The sequence below is a fragment of the Pristiophorus japonicus genome, chromosome 5 (genome assembly GCF_044704955.1).
Source record: "Pristiophorus japonicus isolate sPriJap1 chromosome 5, sPriJap1.hap1, whole genome shotgun sequence".
NCBI classification, from domain to species: Eukaryota; Metazoa; Chordata; class Chondrichthyes; family Pristiophoridae; genus Pristiophorus; species Pristiophorus japonicus.
Genome location: NC_091981.1, coordinates 56627300 through 56646940, shown reverse-complemented (window position 1 = coordinate 56646940; position 19641 = coordinate 56627300). Strand labels below are relative to the sequence as shown.

At 42.9% G+C, this 19641-nt stretch overlaps 1 protein-coding gene across 2 annotated transcripts in view; it reads right to left on the bottom strand.

The window, feature by feature from the left end:
* The window catches only part of kif13a (kinesin family member 13A), a 331493-nt gene that overhangs the window by 187423 nt on the left and 124429 nt on the right, over positions 1–19641 (bottom strand). For both annotated transcript variants that reach the window (XM_070880643.1, XM_070880644.1), the window contains exons 3-4: positions 9822–9834; positions 6245–6305 (exon numbers count right to left, since the gene is read on the bottom strand). In XM_070880643.1, the coding sequence (XP_070736744.1) occupies positions 6245–6305; positions 9822–9834 (74 nt within the window). The remainder of the gene's footprint in view (positions 1–6244; positions 6306–9821; positions 9835–19641) is intronic.

The following is a 19641-nucleotide window of genomic DNA, read 5'->3' as shown; positions in this document are numbered from 1 at the left end:
AGAAACTGCGAGACGCCATCATGAGAAGACAGCAGAGTTAATGTTCTGCCAATGTGAAATGAAATAGACTGAAAGATCTTCTTCAGCCAAACCTACCTTGTAAAATATTAAAGTATCGAGATGACCCACCGCACCCATGTCCAAATCCAGCAATTCTCCTCCTCACAACCCCCATTTGCAATATTGTGCATTGTGTATTTGTTGACAAGAGCTCATTTTAATGAATGCTGTGTGCACTCGTCTTGGATTTGTGCCACACAAGATAAATGGCTGCCTGAATTGCACATCATGAGAATTGTTCTCGTCTCCTAGTTATCACATCAGTTATTCCACAAACACTCAGACGTTCCCTTCCATTTGTGTGCGGTGGTGGTTGGGGGGGGGGTGGGGGGGCAGGATCGTTGCTCTCCTACACCAATGGGGGCTGAATCTATTCATTATTAAATAGAAACTATTATTTTTGGATGACACAAAATGTAGTAATGCACAATTACTGCCTGCTATGTGCATTTTGGAAGGGAGGAACTGCAACAATTCAGGTACAGGATATGAAAAATGTCCTCACGAAATACCACTTCTCCTCTCCCTCTTCCCCCACCTTGGTGCCGATGTGGAAAAATGGCAAACAGAATGCCAAAATAAACCTGGTTACACGTATTGCCCTGGCACAAGCAGAGTTTACATATGCTCTGAAAGATATTTGTATATTTCATGTATGAGGAGAAAACTGTGACCTCATTCCTGAAACTACAAAAACTCCTATCCATCCCCAATTTGCGTCCTCCTCAGGAGTATATTACTGGTGCCATAAGAGATAAAGAGAAAGCTGAGATTTTCAACTAGTTGATGAATACCTGCAGATTAGAATATTAATGCCACTAATCTACACTTGAACAATCCTGTTATGTGCTGTAACTTTTAATAAATGAAGAGTAAACCAACAGCTGTGCTATAACCCCAACAGCGTAACTGTAACTGAAAGCCTTTCATGTTGTACCAAGCCATTCCTAAATTACCTGTAATATTCACTTTCTGCACAAATACAACATGGTAGAGGTAAAACTGATATCTAAATAAGTTCATGATATTCCACCACCATATCAAGACTGAAGTATCCAGATCACCAATTAGTTCATTCAGAGATGTCATAAATTGGGCTCTTGTAGCAAGTGGAGACATTTCAGTGGTTCAGTCGGGGGAAAGTTTTAGGCGTTTTACTCTGCTAAGTTATCCTAAATTGCAAATGCTCAATTCTTACATCAGATGACAAGAGGATTTAAAAATATTCAGTTCCCCAATACTGGCAAACCTAACTTCAATGAAGACTAATATTCTCTGTTCAAAAAGTTATCTGAACTTCTCAAATGAGACTATTGGTCACCCCCAGCTATCTATTACCGTGGGGCACTTTTCTGCCAGCATGATCGTCATGGCAGACAGGTGCAATCCATGAAGCTGAAAACTGATGGTGACGGATTAAGAATGGCAGCAATTAACAAGTGTAAGAGCTAATTACTGAGAAACAAAAATAAAAGGGACAAACTATATATGAAATGTTGAAGTTTCATAAACAGGGTTATACTACAGACAGGGCAACCATTTTACATATAGACAGGCTGAGACTCCAGCTGCACATTCCTGCCCATTTTTGGTGTGATCCTGTTTCACAACCAAACTGAAATACTGACACACAAGATAGACTCACTATCCCATAATGCTGGAGGAGATGAGAGCATGCAAGCCAGAGTTGCATTATACCAATTGCTTTTTTCTTAAAAAATGGAAGTTATGTTACATTCCCCCTTTAAAAAAGTGCCTTCTGGAAAGATTATTCTGTATTTACAAAAATAATTTAAAATACAGGCAGCTCATCAAAAGCATCTATTCATTTCTACTGTTGGTCCCCAAGCTACAATGCAACAGACAAATGTGAATTAACCCCATACAACTCTGTGTAAAATCGATAGCTTCTCCCTATTAACAGCCAAGTTTTTTTTTGTACCCCGATACATTTTATGAACAATTTAATTTTGGCAATGGTTATAAAATGGTTATTTCCAAACACTAGCTTTTTCATTGAGGCATGGGTCACAGCAGAAGATGTGGACAAAAAGATTACATACATCATAAACATGCCACATATCAGCACTGTTCCTGTAATATTTGACCATGCAATGTGTACTCACTTCACTGTCCTGTGCGTCACATCAATTTCCATAATAACAAGTGCAGATAGACCCCAGAGAAGAAAACTATTTTCTGCTGCTTTACTTAACCATCAATGCAACTTCAGTGTGACTATCCTTCTGGCTATCTGTATAGATGCCCCACATAATGCTCTTGGACTGGCTATGACCGTCTGAGGGGGACGGAGAGGGATTTTCCAGATATTTTTTCCCTTTACTGGCACTGTGTTTTTTCTAGTTACTTGGCTCTCCCAGGAGATTACATGGCTGGGGGGGGAGGGGGCGATGTAGGAAGAATCTAGCCATTATTCTCCACGTATCATAGAAACATAGAAACATAGAAAATAGGTGCAGGAGTAGGCCATTCAGCCCTTCTAGCCTGCACCGCCATTCAATGAGTTCATGGCTGAACATGCAACTTCACTACCCCCTTCCTGCTTTCTCGCCATACCCCTTGATCCCCCTAGTAGTAAGGACTTCATCTAACTCCCTTTTGAATATATTTAGTGAATTGGCCTCAACTACTTTCTGTGGTAGAGAATTCCACAGGTTCACCACTCTCTGGGTGAAGAAGTTTCTCCTCATCTCGGTCCTAAATGGCTTACCCCTTATCCTTAGACTGTGACCCCTGGTTCTGGACTTCCCCAACATTGGGAACATTCTTCCTGCATCTAACCTGTCTAAACCCGTCAGAATTTTAAACGTTTCTATGAGGTCCCCTCTCATTCTTCTGAACTCCAGTGAATACAAGCCCAGTTGATCCAGTCTTTCTTGATAGGTCAGTCCCACCATCCCAGGAATCAGTCTGGTGAATCTTCGCTGCACTCCCTCAATAGCAAGAATGTCCTTCCTCAAGTTAGGAGACCAAAACTGTACACAATACTCCAGGTGCGGCCTCACCAAGGCCCTGTACAACTGTAGCAACATCTCCCTGCCCCTGTACTCAAATCCCCTCGCTATGAAGGCCAACATGCCATTTGCTTTCTTAACCGCCTGCTGTACCTGCATGCCAACCTTCAATGACTGATGTACCATGACACCCAGGTCTCGTTGCACCTCCCCTTTTCCTAATCTGTCACCATTCAGATAATAGTCTGTCTCTCTGTTTTTACCACCAAAGTGGATAACCTCACATTTCTCCACATTATACTTCATCTGCCATGCATTTGCCCACTCACCTAACCTATCCAAGTCACTCTGCAGCCTCATAGCATCCTCCTCGCAGCTCACACTGCCACCCAACTTAGTGTCATCCGCAAATTTGGAGATACTACATTTAATCCCCTCGTCTAAATCATTAATGTACAATGTAAACAGCTGGGGCCCCAGCACAGAACCTTGCGGTACCCCACTAGTCACTGCCTGCCATTCTGAAAAGTACCCATTTACTCCTACTCTTTGCTTCCTGTCTGACAACCAGTTCTCAATCCACGTCAGCACACTACCCCCAATCCCATGTGCTTTAACTTTGCACATTCTCTTGTGTGGGACCTTGTCAAAAGCCTTCTGAAAGTCCAAATATACCACATCAACTGGTTCTCCCTTGTCCACTTTACTGGAAACATCCTCAAAAAATTCCAGACGATTTGTCAAGCATGATTTCCCTTTCACAAATCCATGCTGACTTGGACCTATCATGTCACCTTTTTCCAAATGCGCTGCTATGATATCCTTAATAATTGATTCCATTATTTTACCCACTACTGAGGTCAGGCTGACCGGTCTATAATTCCCTGTTTTCTCTCTCCCTCCTTTTTTAAAAAGTGGGGTTACCCTCCACTCCATAGGAACTGATCCAGAGTCAATGGAATGTTGGAAAATGATTGTCAATGCATCCGCTATTTCCAAGGCCACCTCCTTAAGTACTCTGGGATGCAGTCCATCAGGCCCTGGGGATTTATCGGCCTTCAATCCCATCAATTTCCCAAACACAATTTCCCGACTAATAAAGATTTCCCTCAGTTCCTCCTCCTTACTAGACCCTCTGACCCCTTTTATAGCCAGAAGGTTGTTTGTGTCCTCCTTAGTGAATACCGAACCAAAGTACTTGTTCAATTGGTCTGCCATTTCATTGTTCCCCGTTATGACTTCCCCTGATTCTAACTGCAGGGGACCTATGTTTGTCTTTACTAACCTTTTTCTCTTTACATATCTATAGAAACTTTTGCAATCCGCCTTAATGTTCCCTGCAAGCTTCTTCTCGTAACGTTCCTTATTAGTTGCGTGGCTGCGCAGCTCTTTGCAGGTCCCGCGCAGCTTTTGAATAGAAAAATTGCGCAGTCGTGAAATTTTGAATGGCTTTGCTTGATTCCATTGTATTCTGCACCTTATAGTATTAGTTTCATATCTTTCTCTAACTTCCATCTGCAACACCAAAAATCAATGGCTTTTATTGGGGGGGGGAAGGGGAAGGAACATATAGAAATTATAATACAAGAGGATAAATGATAAAGTTCAATAAGAAATCAAATAGAGTAAAGGCATCACCTCGTGTGGCACTAAGCCATTCAGGACCAGACATTTCCAGATTAGATGCACAGTCTGTGCTAAGTTAGGTGGTCTCAATATCAGGTATGGAGATGTTACAATTGGCCTCAACACCCCTGATCTAAGGAAGGAGAGAAATAATGGCATCCAAATGACTCTGATTGGAAACTGTGCAGGTGTGGATGTTGCAGGAGGATAACTTTAGGTTCAACTGCGATAGATCCCATGGTTGAATAGCCCAGCAATACCAACGGCATATTTGAAAAATGGCCACTTGGGCAGTACCCGAGAATGCTGAGTGCTCAACGCTTGTGGAGCTATCACCCAATAGGAATCAGCACTGTCAGGAGAAACTGACAAAAGAAAAGTGCAATCTGAATGAGATAGCAATGAATTAAAAAGATGATGAGCAGACCCCTTTTCACTCTTCCACAGAAGAATTCCAACAGTTTTAACAAAACCTGGAGAACAGTCACGCCACCAAAAGCTGAGGACTGGCTACGAACTAGATAGCTGCACTGGTTTAAATTTAATGGATAAATATTTCCCGCCAATTTTGGCTAATTGCGATATAGTTACAACGGTCCCATTAAGAAGAGGGCACTGTGGACGCGCAGCAGAACAGTTTAATGGCTTGTATCCACTCGAAGTATTCGCGATAATATTCGGAAGCCACATTCAGTACCAATATGCCTCCAAGACTTTTTCAGGGCTCACACATCTTCGAGATTGATGATTAAAAATCTATAACTACTCAAAGTGCAAATTAAAGGTGCAAAGAACATCTTAAAACTATGTAAATCCACACCAATGTTCAAACTGAAGTCCATGGACCTTGCGTCGTCTACCAAAGGAAGTCATGGGAACCTTGAAATAGTCATATGCCTGTCCCAACCTCATCAGTTTTCTCACTTTTTTTCTGGATCAGTTCACATTATTTCTGTTGCTGTATATGAATATAACATATTTTCTGCAAGCACGGTGTAGTTTTCCTTTGGATAGGTTTCATACGGAAAATGGTTTGCATGAGTGCATCATTATTTCCAGGGAACCCTTCTGGGATATTCAAATGGGGTTTCCCCCAGTTAGAAAAGTTACTTTTGAGTTGCATTGATCCAATGTGTTCAACTTGCGTGATTATGGTTTTATCGGCCAAGGGTCCAATTCTCTGATGTTTTAAAAGGAGGTTCGGTCGCTGATGAAACTCATATTTTAAAATAAAGAGCTGGGTTTGGGGAAAGAGGATAGAGGAGAGAAAACACGGCCAGTTCGAAAGATTACGTTTTCAATGGTGCTAAATACAAGTCCAGATTCCAATACGTGCTCATAAAACAGCTTTGGCAAGTTAAGGATTTTGTTTTATTAAAAAGAGCTCTAAGTAAATAGCAATTACATTTACAATTCCCGAGGACAGGTTCACCATATCAAGTGTGAAAGAAAATAGGTAATGCATCTAAAACGTTATCAGAACAATTATTTGACAATCTTGCCATAGATGCTCAAGATATACACGTACAAACCCACGTGCAACAAAGAGCATCAGGTTGTTTTACAATTAGTAAACAGCTCACCTGCATATTTTGCTTTGTTGCTTTCATCCATGGACCAGAAACAATGGTCAAAAGCAAACACCTATTGAAAAAAAAAAATCAAATTCAACTATTACTTGTGTAATGATTACAGAAAATGCAATTGAACCCCTTACAGCCTCTGATGAACTTCTACCACTCTCGAAGAAAAATGGTTAAAAGCACTCTATTCCACGACAAAAAAGTACTACAATGGGAAAAAAACCCACTTCTACTTTTGCTCAAAAGGTAATAGAATAGGGATTTAAGAAAAATACAATGTGTCATATGCATGTCTAGTGAGAAGGAGGAACTGAATGATATCCTTATTAGGCGGGAAATTGTGTTGGGAAAATTGATGGGATTGAAGGCCGATAAATCCCCGGGGCCTGATAATCTGCATCCCAGAGTACTTAAGGAAGTGGCCCTAGAAATAGTGGATGCATTGGTGATCATTTTCCAACAGTCTATCGACTCTGGATTAGTTCTTAGGGACTGGAGGGTAGCTAATGTAACACCACTTTTTAAAAAGGGAGGGAGAGAGAAAGCGGGTAATTATAGACCGGTTAGCCTGACATCAATAGTGGGGAAAATGTTGGAATCAATTAAGGATGAAATAACGGCGCATTTGGAAAGCAGTGACAGGATCGGTCCAAGTCAGCATGGATTTATGATGGGGAAATCATGCTTGACAAAACTTTTGGGATTTTTTGAGGATGTATCTAGTAGAGTGGATAAGGGAGAACCAGTGAATGTGGTGTATTGAACTTTCAAAAGGCTTTTGGACAAGATCCCAAACAAGAGATTGGTGTGCAAAATCAAAGCACATGGTATTGGGGGTAATATACTGACGTGGATAGAGAACTGGTTGGCAGACAGGAAGCAAAGAGTCGGGATTAACGGGTCCTTTTCAGAATGGAAGGCAGTGACTGGTGGAGTGCCGCCGCATGGCTCAGTGCTGAGACCCCCAGCTCTTTACCATAGACATTAATGATTTAGATGAAGGAATTGAGTGTAATATCTCCAAGTTTGCAGATGACACTAAACTGGGTGGTGGTGTGAGCTGTGAGGGGGACGCTAAGAGGCTGCAGGGTGACTTGGACAGGTTAGGTGAGTGGGCAAATGCATGGCAGATGCAGTATAATGCGGATAAATGTGAGGTTATCCAGAATATTATCTGAATGGTGGCAGATTAGGAAAAGTGGAGGTGCAATGAGACCTGGGTGTCATGGTTCATCAGTCATTGAAAGTTGGCATACAGGTACAGCAGGCGGTGAAGAAGGCAAATGCTATGTTGGCCTTCATAGCTAGGGGATTTGAGTATAGGAGCAGGGAGGCCTTACTGCAGTTGTACAGGGCCTTAGTGAGGCCTCACCTGGAATATTGTGTTCAGTTTTGGTCTCCTAATCTGAGGAAGGACGTTCTTGCTATTGAGGGAATGCAGCGAAGGTTCACCAGACTGATTCCCGGGATGGCAGGACTGACATATGAGGAGAGACTGGATCGACTGGGCCTTTATACATTGGAGTTTAGAAGGATGAGAGGGGATCTCATAGAAACATAAAAGATTCTGACGGGACGGGACAAGTTAGATGCGGGTAGAATGTTCCCGATGTTGGGGAAGTCCAGAACCAGGGGACACAGTCTTAGGATAAGGGGTAGGCCATTTAGGACTGAGATGAGGAGAAACTTCTTCGCTCAGAGAGTTGTTAACCTGTGGAATTCCCTACCGCAGAGAGTTGTTGATGCCAGTTCATTGGATATATTCGAGAGGGAGTTAGATATGGCCCTCACGGCTAAAGGGATCAAAGGATATGGAGAGAAAGCAGGAAAGGGGTACTGAGGGAATGATCAGCCACGATCTTATTGAATGGTGGTGCAGGCTCGAAGGGCCGAATGGCCTACTCCTGCACCTATTTTCTATGTTTCTATTATCTTAGCCAGAGCAGAATTACACTTTGGATAATAAATTATAGGATTTTGTGTAAAGGATTGTATGGCATGAACTAGAATTAGAGATGTTTGTATATATTGGCTAAGAAGTGTGCAGCAATAGAACTGCTCCCTGTGCTGGACCTGAACATTTGAAGTAGTGACAATGTGTAATACATCTTAAGCTTGGTTCTTGGAGAGGGGGGGAGGGGTAAAAGAAATCTGCCATACCAAGTTATAGCAGAACAAGAAACAATCCTCAGATACTACTGACTGGGGGCTATTTTTGACTTTCACCACTTTATTTAGTGCTTCATTGCACCAAAATGTCTCAAAGTGCTTCACACGTTACATTTTAGAAGTACTATCATTTATGTAGGCAGCAGTGGTAGACATTCAGTGCAAACAATGTCCCACAATAAGACAAATGAGTTAACTTTTTGGTGGTTGTGATGGAGGGAGCAAAGTTGACAATAGCTTTAGTAAAATTCTTTGCTCTTCCTCAAATAGAGCCACAACATCTTTTAACATCCAACTTAAAGAAGCGGATGAGATAACATCTCATCTGAAGGCCTTTAAGCAAAATCACTCCACAGCATGTCATGGACTACCACTGCAGAGACTTGGGAAATGGGAAAGCAAAATTTACAACAACAAAATTCTGTAAAAATACTTTTGACAATGATTCAAAATTAATGAGTCAGAAAAAATGTAATGACTGTTTTAAGATCCTTACCTTAAATATACATACCTGTGTGGTTTCCCCACCAGTGAAGTACTATTTTAAAGGTTGCAATTATCCGTAAAATATGCAACATGAAGCAATTAATTTCAACACTAGGCATGCAAACATTCCTTCCCCCACCCCACCCCCCACAATAGAAGGGGGGGGGGGGGGACTTTGTTTATTGCAATCTCATCAACTATTTAATGAAAGAATAGGATTCAGAAACAACCAGTGCTTGGACTGAGCGGAGTAAATGCACACTGACATGATCTGCTTGAAGAGAACAAAAAATAAAAATGAGAAAGGAAAGGGAAAGGGAAAAAAAACACGCATACATACACACACATTCCCACAGAGAAAGCGAGAGAGAGAGAAAGAAGCGGAGAGAGGAGAGAGGGAGAGAGAAAAAAAACAGATCAACATACACACACACATTCCCCAGAGAGAGAAAGCAAGACAAAAGAGAGAAAATAGACTAATCAAAACCCTAATACTAACCCAAACCAGGCAAATTTAGACTGGTCATTTCAATTGATGTTCACCAATAATGTTAGTACAGCACAGCCCTCAAAAATGAACTCGGTCAAGGAGGTTGATGCTAACACAATATGACTCCACAAAGGAAAACTGAATAATTGTAAGTTTGAACAAGATGTCAAATTTAGTCTCATTTACTTACAGGGTTGCATTACCTTCACAGAGAGTACTGATTCAATAAGTAACTTTGCAGATGAGCTTTTGGCATTTTGTTAATTTAAATTGCTGCTTACTCAGTCAACTGCCCAGATGTTAGAATTACGGCAGGTATATATTAGATTAAAACAAACAACACACCAGTTCTTCTGCTGTCGTGTACAATTTTGTATTCTTTAAAATAAACATAGAGCAAACCCTGTACCCAATGAAGTTAGCATACCGTACCTTAGGCACTTTCCTTAAACAGCAAGGTAAGTCCATCAGTGCAAAAATACGAGCGATGAGAAAGGCGTCAGATCCACCAAGTCATCAGCAAGGTTTTTTTTTTAATGAAAGAAAGAAAAATAAAACAATATTAATTTCCTGAACCTTTATCATTCTTAAGACCTCCTAAGAACTGAATGCTTATTTTTAATTTCAGACAACTATCTTTTTCATTACGTGAAGAGAATCATTTTAACCATTGTGCTAGACTTTACAGTGTACTCAGGAGTTCAGTTTCACATTACTTCATTTTTGAATTTGATATTTCTGCAATCCGCAAGGGAGGGTGATGGGCAAAAATATATATTTTTTTAAATGTCAGTCAAGGAGCAAACACAGCCAAAAAACACCTTTCTCCAATTAGAACTCTAGGAAATAGTCTAGCACACAGCGATTGATCGCACAAGGGAAACAGTTACATCTACACTTAATGTTTGGGTGAAATCAAGCCTATAATTACATCCAGAAACTCTTATGAATTAAAGCTACAAGAGAGAAGCTTTGGATATTTACAAACATAAGAACTAAGTGAACTGCAAGCCTTACGGATACATTCACGAGTGGCTATTTTATGGAAAATAAGGAAAGATAACATTTTGCTGCTGCTCATGAGATTCCAAGTTCATTTGTGAAATGCTACTCATAGTTCAAATAAACATTCGCTGGTTATAATCAATACTTTCGAGAGATCATAACTGTAAACTGTAATGTGTTTAACAAAACAATATAATTGCACTTTGAAAGCAAATTACTAAAGAATGCTCTGTACTCTTATTACCATTCTTCTTACCTCATTTATTCCTGATCTCAATCAACGAATAGACTTTATGCAATTAATCCTCAACAGCATGCATTAAGTACATATTCAAATGTATATTGTTTGTAAAAAGCAAAGGTACTCCCACATTACATTTATGAACAGTTGTTTCGCTAAAACCAGCTTTGGATTTATATCATCCAAGATGGAACTCTAGGAACTGTAATTAACCAAGTTTCAAGGTGAATTTCTCACTTGTAATGCCACATATTTTGACCTGCATCACCTCTTGGTGGTCAGAGGGATTTGCAGGTACAGCAAGCAATAAGGAAGGCAAATGGCATGTTGTCCTTTATTGCAAGGGGGTTGGAGTATAAGAGTAAATAAGTCTTGCTACAATTGGACAGGGCTTTGGTAAGACCACACCTAAAGTACTGTGCACAGTTTTGGTCTTCTTATCTAAGGAAGGATATACTTGCCTTGGAGGCAGTACAACAGAGGTTCACTAGATTGATTCCTGGAATGCGAGGGCTGTCTTATGATGAGAGATTGTGTAGAATGGGCCTATACTCTCTGGCATTTAGAAGAATGAGAGGTGATCTCATTGAAACATACAAGATTCTGAAGGGGATTGACAGGGTAGATACTGAGAGATTGTTTCCCCTGGCTGGAGAGTCTAGAACTAGGGGCACAGTTTCAGGATAAGGGGTAGGCCATTTAAGACAGAGATGAGGAGGAATTTCTTCACTCAGAGGGCTGTGAATCTTTGGAATTCTCTGCCCCAGAGGGCTGTGGATGCTGAGTCTCTGAATATATTCAAGGCTGTGATAGACAGATTTTTGGAGTCTCGGGGAATCAAGGGATATGGAGATCGGGCAGGAAAGTGGAGTTGATGTTGATGATCAGCCATGGTGGTGGTGCAGGCTTGAGGGACTGTATGGCTTACTCTTGCTCCTATTTCTTAAGTTCTTAAAACAGTTTGGGCTAAAAGTGGTCATCATACATATAAAAGAAGCAGTATTATGAGAAGGATGGAGTTACACATATACTACAGCAGGTAAAAGCTACCAACTCCTTTCAGTGAGGCTATCTCTAATTCACCGATACATACAAACTATTTGATTACTGTATCTCTAACCTGTATCAGAATGGTCTAATTCCTCATTCTTTACAATGTATAAGTTCAGTAAATATTTATGAAACCGCAGTGTCACAAAATCACGAGAGAAATTTTCACCACAAAAAAATTTGACCGCAAGTAAGTCTGACCCACAAAGCAGTGAAGTAAATATGCAACAATTCTTGCACTCGTTCCAAAGCCTATAAAACATGCAAAGCAGGATTCATAAATCAGCTCACTTTCTGCCTCACGTGACTCCCCATGATGACTGTACTGAGAAGTGCAACTCTTCTGCTCAGATGGAAGTTATAGCTATGGAGGAGGGGCTACAACAACTGTTGAGATGTTACACAGCTGTTCAAATTTCAAAAACTATTCTTGACAATTTGAAGTTTACCTTATTACAAACGACCATTGCAATAATCGGTCATGATTAACAGTTTTCTTGTATAGTATTTTGTTTACATTTCTGACGTGTGTTAGCCCATTATATAATCACTCAAAACTGTAAAGACTGACACCACGTAGCCAGTCATTTGTCTCAAGCTAAATGGTTCAACCAGAAGACTTGCTACTGTTTTATAAAGATAAGCCATTATAATTGAGGCAGCTAGTATAATGGAAAAGTTTTTTCTTTACATTTCTTGGCAAGGCTTTGCAGATATGTTCAAGAACAGGCTCAGTTCTCCAAATTACAAATGTTTCCCATACATTAGTAAGGCATCAGAAGTTAAAAGGCATTTCTCATATTAGTAGGGTGCAGTATCAGAAAGAAAATGCATTTAGTTAGTAGAGTTAAATACTTAATGTCTTGTTTATCAATGGCATTGTAAATCAAGAGTAATCAGATGCTTTGGAGTTAAGTATACAACAGAATGGGATTTGATTACAAGGTGACCGACTAATGAGAATGCTATCACAGTTAACGGCAAACATTATTCCAATTGTACTAAAAAGCATCTTATGGAAAAATCCCAGTCACCACATTTAAAAAAAATCTACCTAGTTTAGAGAATATCTTCTGTATAAATAGTACGCCTTTAATGTAGCTCACTATCCATTTACCTCAACATACGTTTACAAATATTTCTCGCACTGCACCTTCATCTTCTCTCAGAGTCCGATCACAAATTAACCTTTAATTCCAAATTGCATCAGCATTTCCAATTGCTTCACAGGATCCCTGGATGGCCTATCTAAGCATTTAATGAAGTATTGTATATTGTTACATCCTAACTAAATGAGTACAGCACATCTTCAGTTGGTTCTGGGAACAGAACAAAGTAAGCAGGTGTCGACTGTGGCTCAGTGATATCACTCTCGCCACTGAATCAGAAGCTTGGGGGTTTAAGGCTCACTCCTGAGACTTCAGCATATAATCTAGGCTGACACTCCAGTGCAGTACTGAGGGAATGCTGCAGTGTCGGAGGTACCGTCTTTTAGACAAGATGTTAAACCAAAGCCTCTTCTGCCCTCTCGGCTGAATATAAAAGATCCCATGCCAATATTCGAAAATAAGCAGGGGCGTTTTCCCAGTGTCCTGTCCAATATTTATCCCTCAATCAACATCACTTATCTGGTCATTAGTTTCATTACTGTTTGTAGAATCTTGCTATGCACAAATTGGCTACTGTGTTTCCCTACATCGCTTCAGTCACAACACTTCAAAAGTACTTCACTGAGTGAAGTATTTTAGGACATCCTGAAGGTCAAAAAAAATATTTTACAGTTTTGAAAATAGGACAGGTGTCTGAAACCACACAGTGCTGTCTCTTTTCTGAAATCTATTTGTTTTTTCAAAAAATAGAAATATACACTTAAGGTTGTTGGCCAAAAATAACAGTCTCCCAACTCGAGGTCTGTGGTTTGGACATTATAAACAATTTAGTCGTGCTGTAAGAAATAGTTCGGGTCAGTATTGCACATTTCATACCAAGTTTAGTGAGGTGTTAGTGCCATTGTATTCCAATACACAAATCTTATGTAATTGGTAGCAAATCTAAAGTAAATATGGCAGAAACGTTAAGTCCAGTCAACAGGAAGACCCATTTTTTTAAAAAATGTAAATATAAATAGTCTCTCTGGCGGCTGACCTCAGTTAATCTACCAAGTTAACCCCGAGTTGCCGCTCGATGCAGAAGACCCATACATCAGGTTTTTACATGCACCATTTCTAGATAAAGTCTGAAGTTCCTGTACAAAGCTGACATTTCTGCAGAAAGATAAACTTTAGTGTCTAACCGAAGATTACTAAATTTTCATGGGCGTGCCGCTATTTTGATGCTCAATGGTAAGTTCCAAGACAGGTCTTCCTCCCATCTCTACTTCCAACCACCTCTCCCACAGCAATACTTCAAACAAAAATATTTACACTCAACGAATAATAGTAGAGACATTGGGGAGAATTTTCAACCCAAAAAACAGATGAATTGGGGTTGGGAAGGCGGTTAAAGAGTAAAGAAACTGAAGCCCGGCCCCAATCCACATACTTCGGGTTTTAATAGAGGCAGGAAAGGGAACAGGCAGCCAATCCGCTCTCAGGGAAGAGTGTTGTCCATTTATAATGAGGCTCTGTGCATCATGGTAATCCACCATTTCAAATTTAACTCTGGCTGGCTGGGTTTTCCAGGCTCGAGGGGACCCCCCAGCTAAAAGGAGACAAGGACTGCTCTATTCAATAGGTAAATAAATGCCTTTCCATTTAACTGCTGGATCCAGCATCCCTGATTTGCCAACCGCCACCCCCCCGCAGGTAAGGGGTCAACTTCCGTATGTATACTGATGACACCCAACTCTACCTCTCATCACCTCTCTTGACTCATCCATTGTTTTTGTGCTCGCAGACTGCTTGCTGAACATCCAGTCTTGGATGAGCTGTAAATTCCTCCAGCTAAAAATCGGGGAAGACTGAAGCAATCATCTTCGGTCCCCAAAATGAAATCCATAACCTTGCCACTGACTCCATCACCATCCGGCCACTGTTTTGGGTTAAATCAGACTGTTTGCAACCTCAACATCCTATTTACCCTATGCTTAAATTCAGAACCCATATCCTCTCTACCACATACGCCACTTCTGTAACATGGTCCACCTCTGGCCTCATCCATACCTTGGTCACCTTACTCAAATTACTCCAAGCTTTCCTGAGCAACCTCCCATTCTCCACGCTCCATAACCTTCTACCTTCATCTCATCAAAATCTCTGCTGCCTGTATCTTGTCTTGCATTAAGTCACACTCGCCCATCAGAGCCATCCTCACTGACCTGCATTGACGATCGATGTCCCAACGCCGCAAACTTAAAATTCTCATTCTTATGTTTAAGTCCCTTCATGGACTTGTTCATCCCTAATTATATAACCTCCACCAGTCACACCCCCTGCAAACTTTCCATTACTCTTGTCTTCTCGTGCATTCCCCAACTTTTGCCCCACTATTGGCGGATATACCTTCAGCCACCTCTCTGGAATTCCTTCATCAAGACCCTTCCACCTTCCCCTCCTCCTTTAAGACACCTTCTTAACACCAATTTCTTTAACCATGTTTTTTGTCATCCTTCTTACTCTTGACTTTGGCTCAGTGTCAGATTTTCATTTATGTCTCTATGAAGTGTCTTAGTACATTTTTTAATTTTTAAAGTTATTATGTAAATGAAAATTGATGTTGACCCAACCTGTTGTGTATCTGTAAAGCATGCACTCCCATGTTCCGCCACCAAGGAGCACATCCCCTAAAGTCCCAAGTGATCCCAGCATCCCTTGGGAGCACTGTATATCAGCTGGCCCCCAAGGCCTGTTCCTCACTCTGGAGTGTCTTAATAAAGACTGAGGTCACTGTTACTTTAACCTTCCTGTGTGCAGCCTCATCTGCGTTAGGAACACAATAACTGGCGACGAGAATACGAATCCAACGCAAAGATGCAGCAAACTGTGGGCATCCTGGAGGAAAAGTTCTCGGAGGGTGAGGACTGGAAAGTCTATGTCGAACGGCTAGACCAGTACTTTGTAGCCAACGAGTTGGACGGGGAAGGAAGTGCTGCAAAAAGGAGAGCGGTCCTCCTCACGGTCTGCAGGGCACCGACCTACAGCCTCATGAAGAATCTTCTGGCTCCGGTGAAACCCACAGATAAGTCATATGAGGAGCTGTGTACACTGGTTCGGGAGCATCTTAACCCGATGGAGAGCGTGCTGATGGCGAGGTATCGGTTCTACACGTACCAGCGATCTGAAGGTCAGGAAGTGGCGAGCTACGTCGCCGAACTAAGGCGACTTGTAGGACAATGTGAGTTTGATGGCTACCTGGAGCAGATGCTCAGAGACTTTTTTGTACTGGGCATTGGCCACGAGACCATCCTATGAAAACTTTTGACTGTAGAGACACCGACCCTCAGTAAGGCCATTGCGATAGCACAGGCGTTTATGTCCACCAGTGATAACACCAAACAAATCTCTCAGCACACAAGTGCTAGCAATGTTCATAAATTAACTGGAACTGTGTTTGCGAGCAGAAATGTACAGGGCAGAAACCGCGAGTCTGCAAATGCCAGCAGGCCTCAGGTGACCCAGATAACTGAGTTTGCAACAAAGGATGAATGCAAGGCAATTCACACCTCGTTGGCATTGTGGAGGCTTCCATTCAGCCTATTCATGCTGCTTTAAAGGGTATGTTTGCAAGAGCTGTGGAACAATGGGGCACCTCCAACGAGCTTGCAGACGAGCTGCAAGCTCTGCAAAACCTGCTAGCCACCACACGGCAGAAGATCGGTCCATGGTGGATCAAAGCAATTTCGAGCCTCAGAGAGAGGAGGCAGATGCTGAGGTACATGGGGTGCACACATTTGATGAAATGTCCACTTATAATGCTAAATGTAAAATTGAATGGCTTACCCGTAGCCATGGAACTGGACAGTGGCGCTAGCCAATCCATCATGAGTAAAAAGATGTTTGAGAGAATATGGTGCAACAAGGCCCTCAGACCAGCCCTGAGCACCATCCACACAAAACTGAGAACGTACACCAAAGAGCTCATCACTGTCCTGGGCAGCGCCATGGTCAAGGTCACCTACGAGGGCACGGTGCACAAACTGCCACTCTGGATTGTCCCGGGCGATGGTCCCACACTGCTTGGAAGGAGCTGGCTGGGCAAAATCCGCTGGAACTGGGATGACATCCGACCGTTATCACATGTCGATGAGGCCTCATGTACCCAGGTTCTTAACAAATTTCCTCCCCTGATTGAGCCAGTCATTGGAAACTTTTCCGGGGCGAAGGTGCAGATCCACTTAGTCCCAGAGGCATGACCCATTCATCACAAGGCGCGAGCGGTACCTCACATGATGAGGGAGAGAGTGGAAATTGAGCTTGACAGGCTGCAACGCAAGGGCATCATCTCCCCAGTGGAATTCAGCGAGTGGGCCAGCCCGATTGTTCCAGTACTCAAAAGTGATGGCATGGTCAGGATTTGCGGCGATTATAAAGTAACTATTAATCGTTTCTCACTACAAGATCAATACACCCGCTACCTAAGGCAGACAACCTATTTGCGACGCTGGCAGGAGGCAAGACGTTCATCAAGCTCAATCTGACTTCGGCCTACATGACACAGAAGCTGGAGGAGTCTTCGAAGGGCCTCACCTGCATCAACACGCACAAGGGACTGTTCATCTACAACAGATGCTCGTTTGGAATTCGGTCGGCTGCAGCGATCTTCCAGAAAAACATGGAGAGCCTACTCAAGTCGGTACCACGCACGATGATTTTTCAGGACGACATATTGGTCACGGGTCGGGACACCGCTGAGCACCTACAAAACCTGGAGGAGGTCCTCCAGTGACTGGTTCGCATAGGGTTGCAGCTGAAGAGGTCGAAATGCGTCTTCATGGCAACAGAAGTGGAGTTTTTAGGGAGAAAGATCGCGGCATTCGGCCCATAGACGCCAAGACAGAGGCGATCAGGAACGCGCCCAGGCCACAGAACGTCACGGAGCTGCGGTCGTTTCTGGGATTCCTCAACTATTTTGGTAACTTCGTACCGGGGTTAAGCACCCTCTTAGAGCCTCTACTTGTGTTATTGCGTAAAGGTGAGAACTGGGTATGGGGAAAAAAAACAAGTAATTGCTTTTGAGAAAGCCAGAAACATTTTATGCTCCAACAAGCTGCTTGTATTGTATAACCCGTGTAAAAGACTTGTGCTAGCATGTGATGCGTTGTCGTACGGAGTCGGGTGTGTATTACAACAAGCTAACGTTGCGGGGAAATTGCAACCTTTCGCCTATGCCTCCAGGAGCTTATCTAAGGCCGAGGGGGCCTACACATGATTGAGAAAGAGGCATTAGCGTGTGTGTTCGGGGTAAAGAAAATGCATCAGTACCTGTTTGACCTCAAATTTGAGCTGGAAACCGATCACAAGCCCCTCATATCCCTGTTTGCTGAAAACAAGGGGATAAATATTAATGCCTCAGCCCGCATACAAAGGTGGGCACTTGCACCATCAGCTTATAACTATACTATCCGCCACAGGCCAGACACCGAGAACTGTGTGGATGCTCTCAGTCGCCTACCATTGCCCACCACGGGGGTGGAAATGGCGCAGCCCGCAAACTTGTTGATGATCATGGAAGCGTTTGAAAATGATAAATCACCTGTCACGGCCCGGTTAGGATTTGAACAAGCCAAGATCCTCTGCTGTCCCTAGTAAAAAAAACTGTGTACTGCATGGGAGCTGGGCCAGCATCCCCGTTGAAATGCAACAGCTAATCAAGCCATTCGAGCGGCGAAAGAACGAGCTGTCCATTCAGGCAGACTGCCTGTTGTGGGGTAACCGCGTAGTGGTTAGGGAGACGTTCATCTCAGATCTCCACAGCACACACCCGGGTATAGTAATGATGAAAGTGATAGCCAGATCCCACGTGTGGTGGCCCGGTATCGACTCTGACTTAAGAGTCCTGTGTATGGCAATGCAGCGTGTGTGCTCAGTTGAGCAACGCGCCCAGAGAGGCGCCACTAAGTTTGTGGTCCTGGCCCTCCAGACCATGGTCGAGGATCCATGTCGACTATACGGGCCCGTTTCTCGGTAAAATGTTCCTGGTGGTGGTGGATGCTTTTTCAAAATGGATTGAATATGAAATAATGTTGGGAAGCACCAGCACCACCACCATTGAAAGCCTGAGGGCCATTTTTGCCACCCACGGCCTGTCTGACATACTGGTCAGTGACAACGGGCCATGTTTCACCATTGCAGGCAATTTAAAGAATTCATGACCCGCAATAGGATCAAACATGCCACCTCGGCCCCATTTAAACCAGCCTCCAATGGGCAGGCAGAGCGGGCAGTACAATCAAACAGTGCCTTCAACGAGTCACAGAAGACTCATTCCAAACCCGCCTGTCCCACGTACTGCTCAGCTACTGCACGAGACCCCACTCACTCACAGGGGTGCACCCGGCTGAGCTACTCATGAAAAGGACACTTAAAACCAGACTCTCGCTGGTTCACTCCAACCTGCATGATCAGGTAGAGAGCAGGCAGCAGCAACAAAATGTAAACAATGGTCGCGCCAGTGTGTCACGGGAAATTGATCTGAATGACCCGGTGTATATGCTGAACTATGGACATGGTCCCAAGTGGCTCGCGGGCACAGTGATAGCTAAAGAAGGGAGTAGGGTGTTTGTAGTCAAACTGGACAATGGACAAATTTGCAGAAAGCACCTGATCCAAACGAGGCTGCGGTTCACAGACTGCCCTGAACAACCCAACAACACACACCCAAAGGATCAACGACATCCGTGCCCCCGGACCAGGAAATTGAACCCATCGCACCCAACAGCCCAGCAAGGCCAGGCTCACCCTGCAGGGCCAACACGCCAGCCCAGCGAGGGAACAGCCAACACACCAGAACAGACATTTA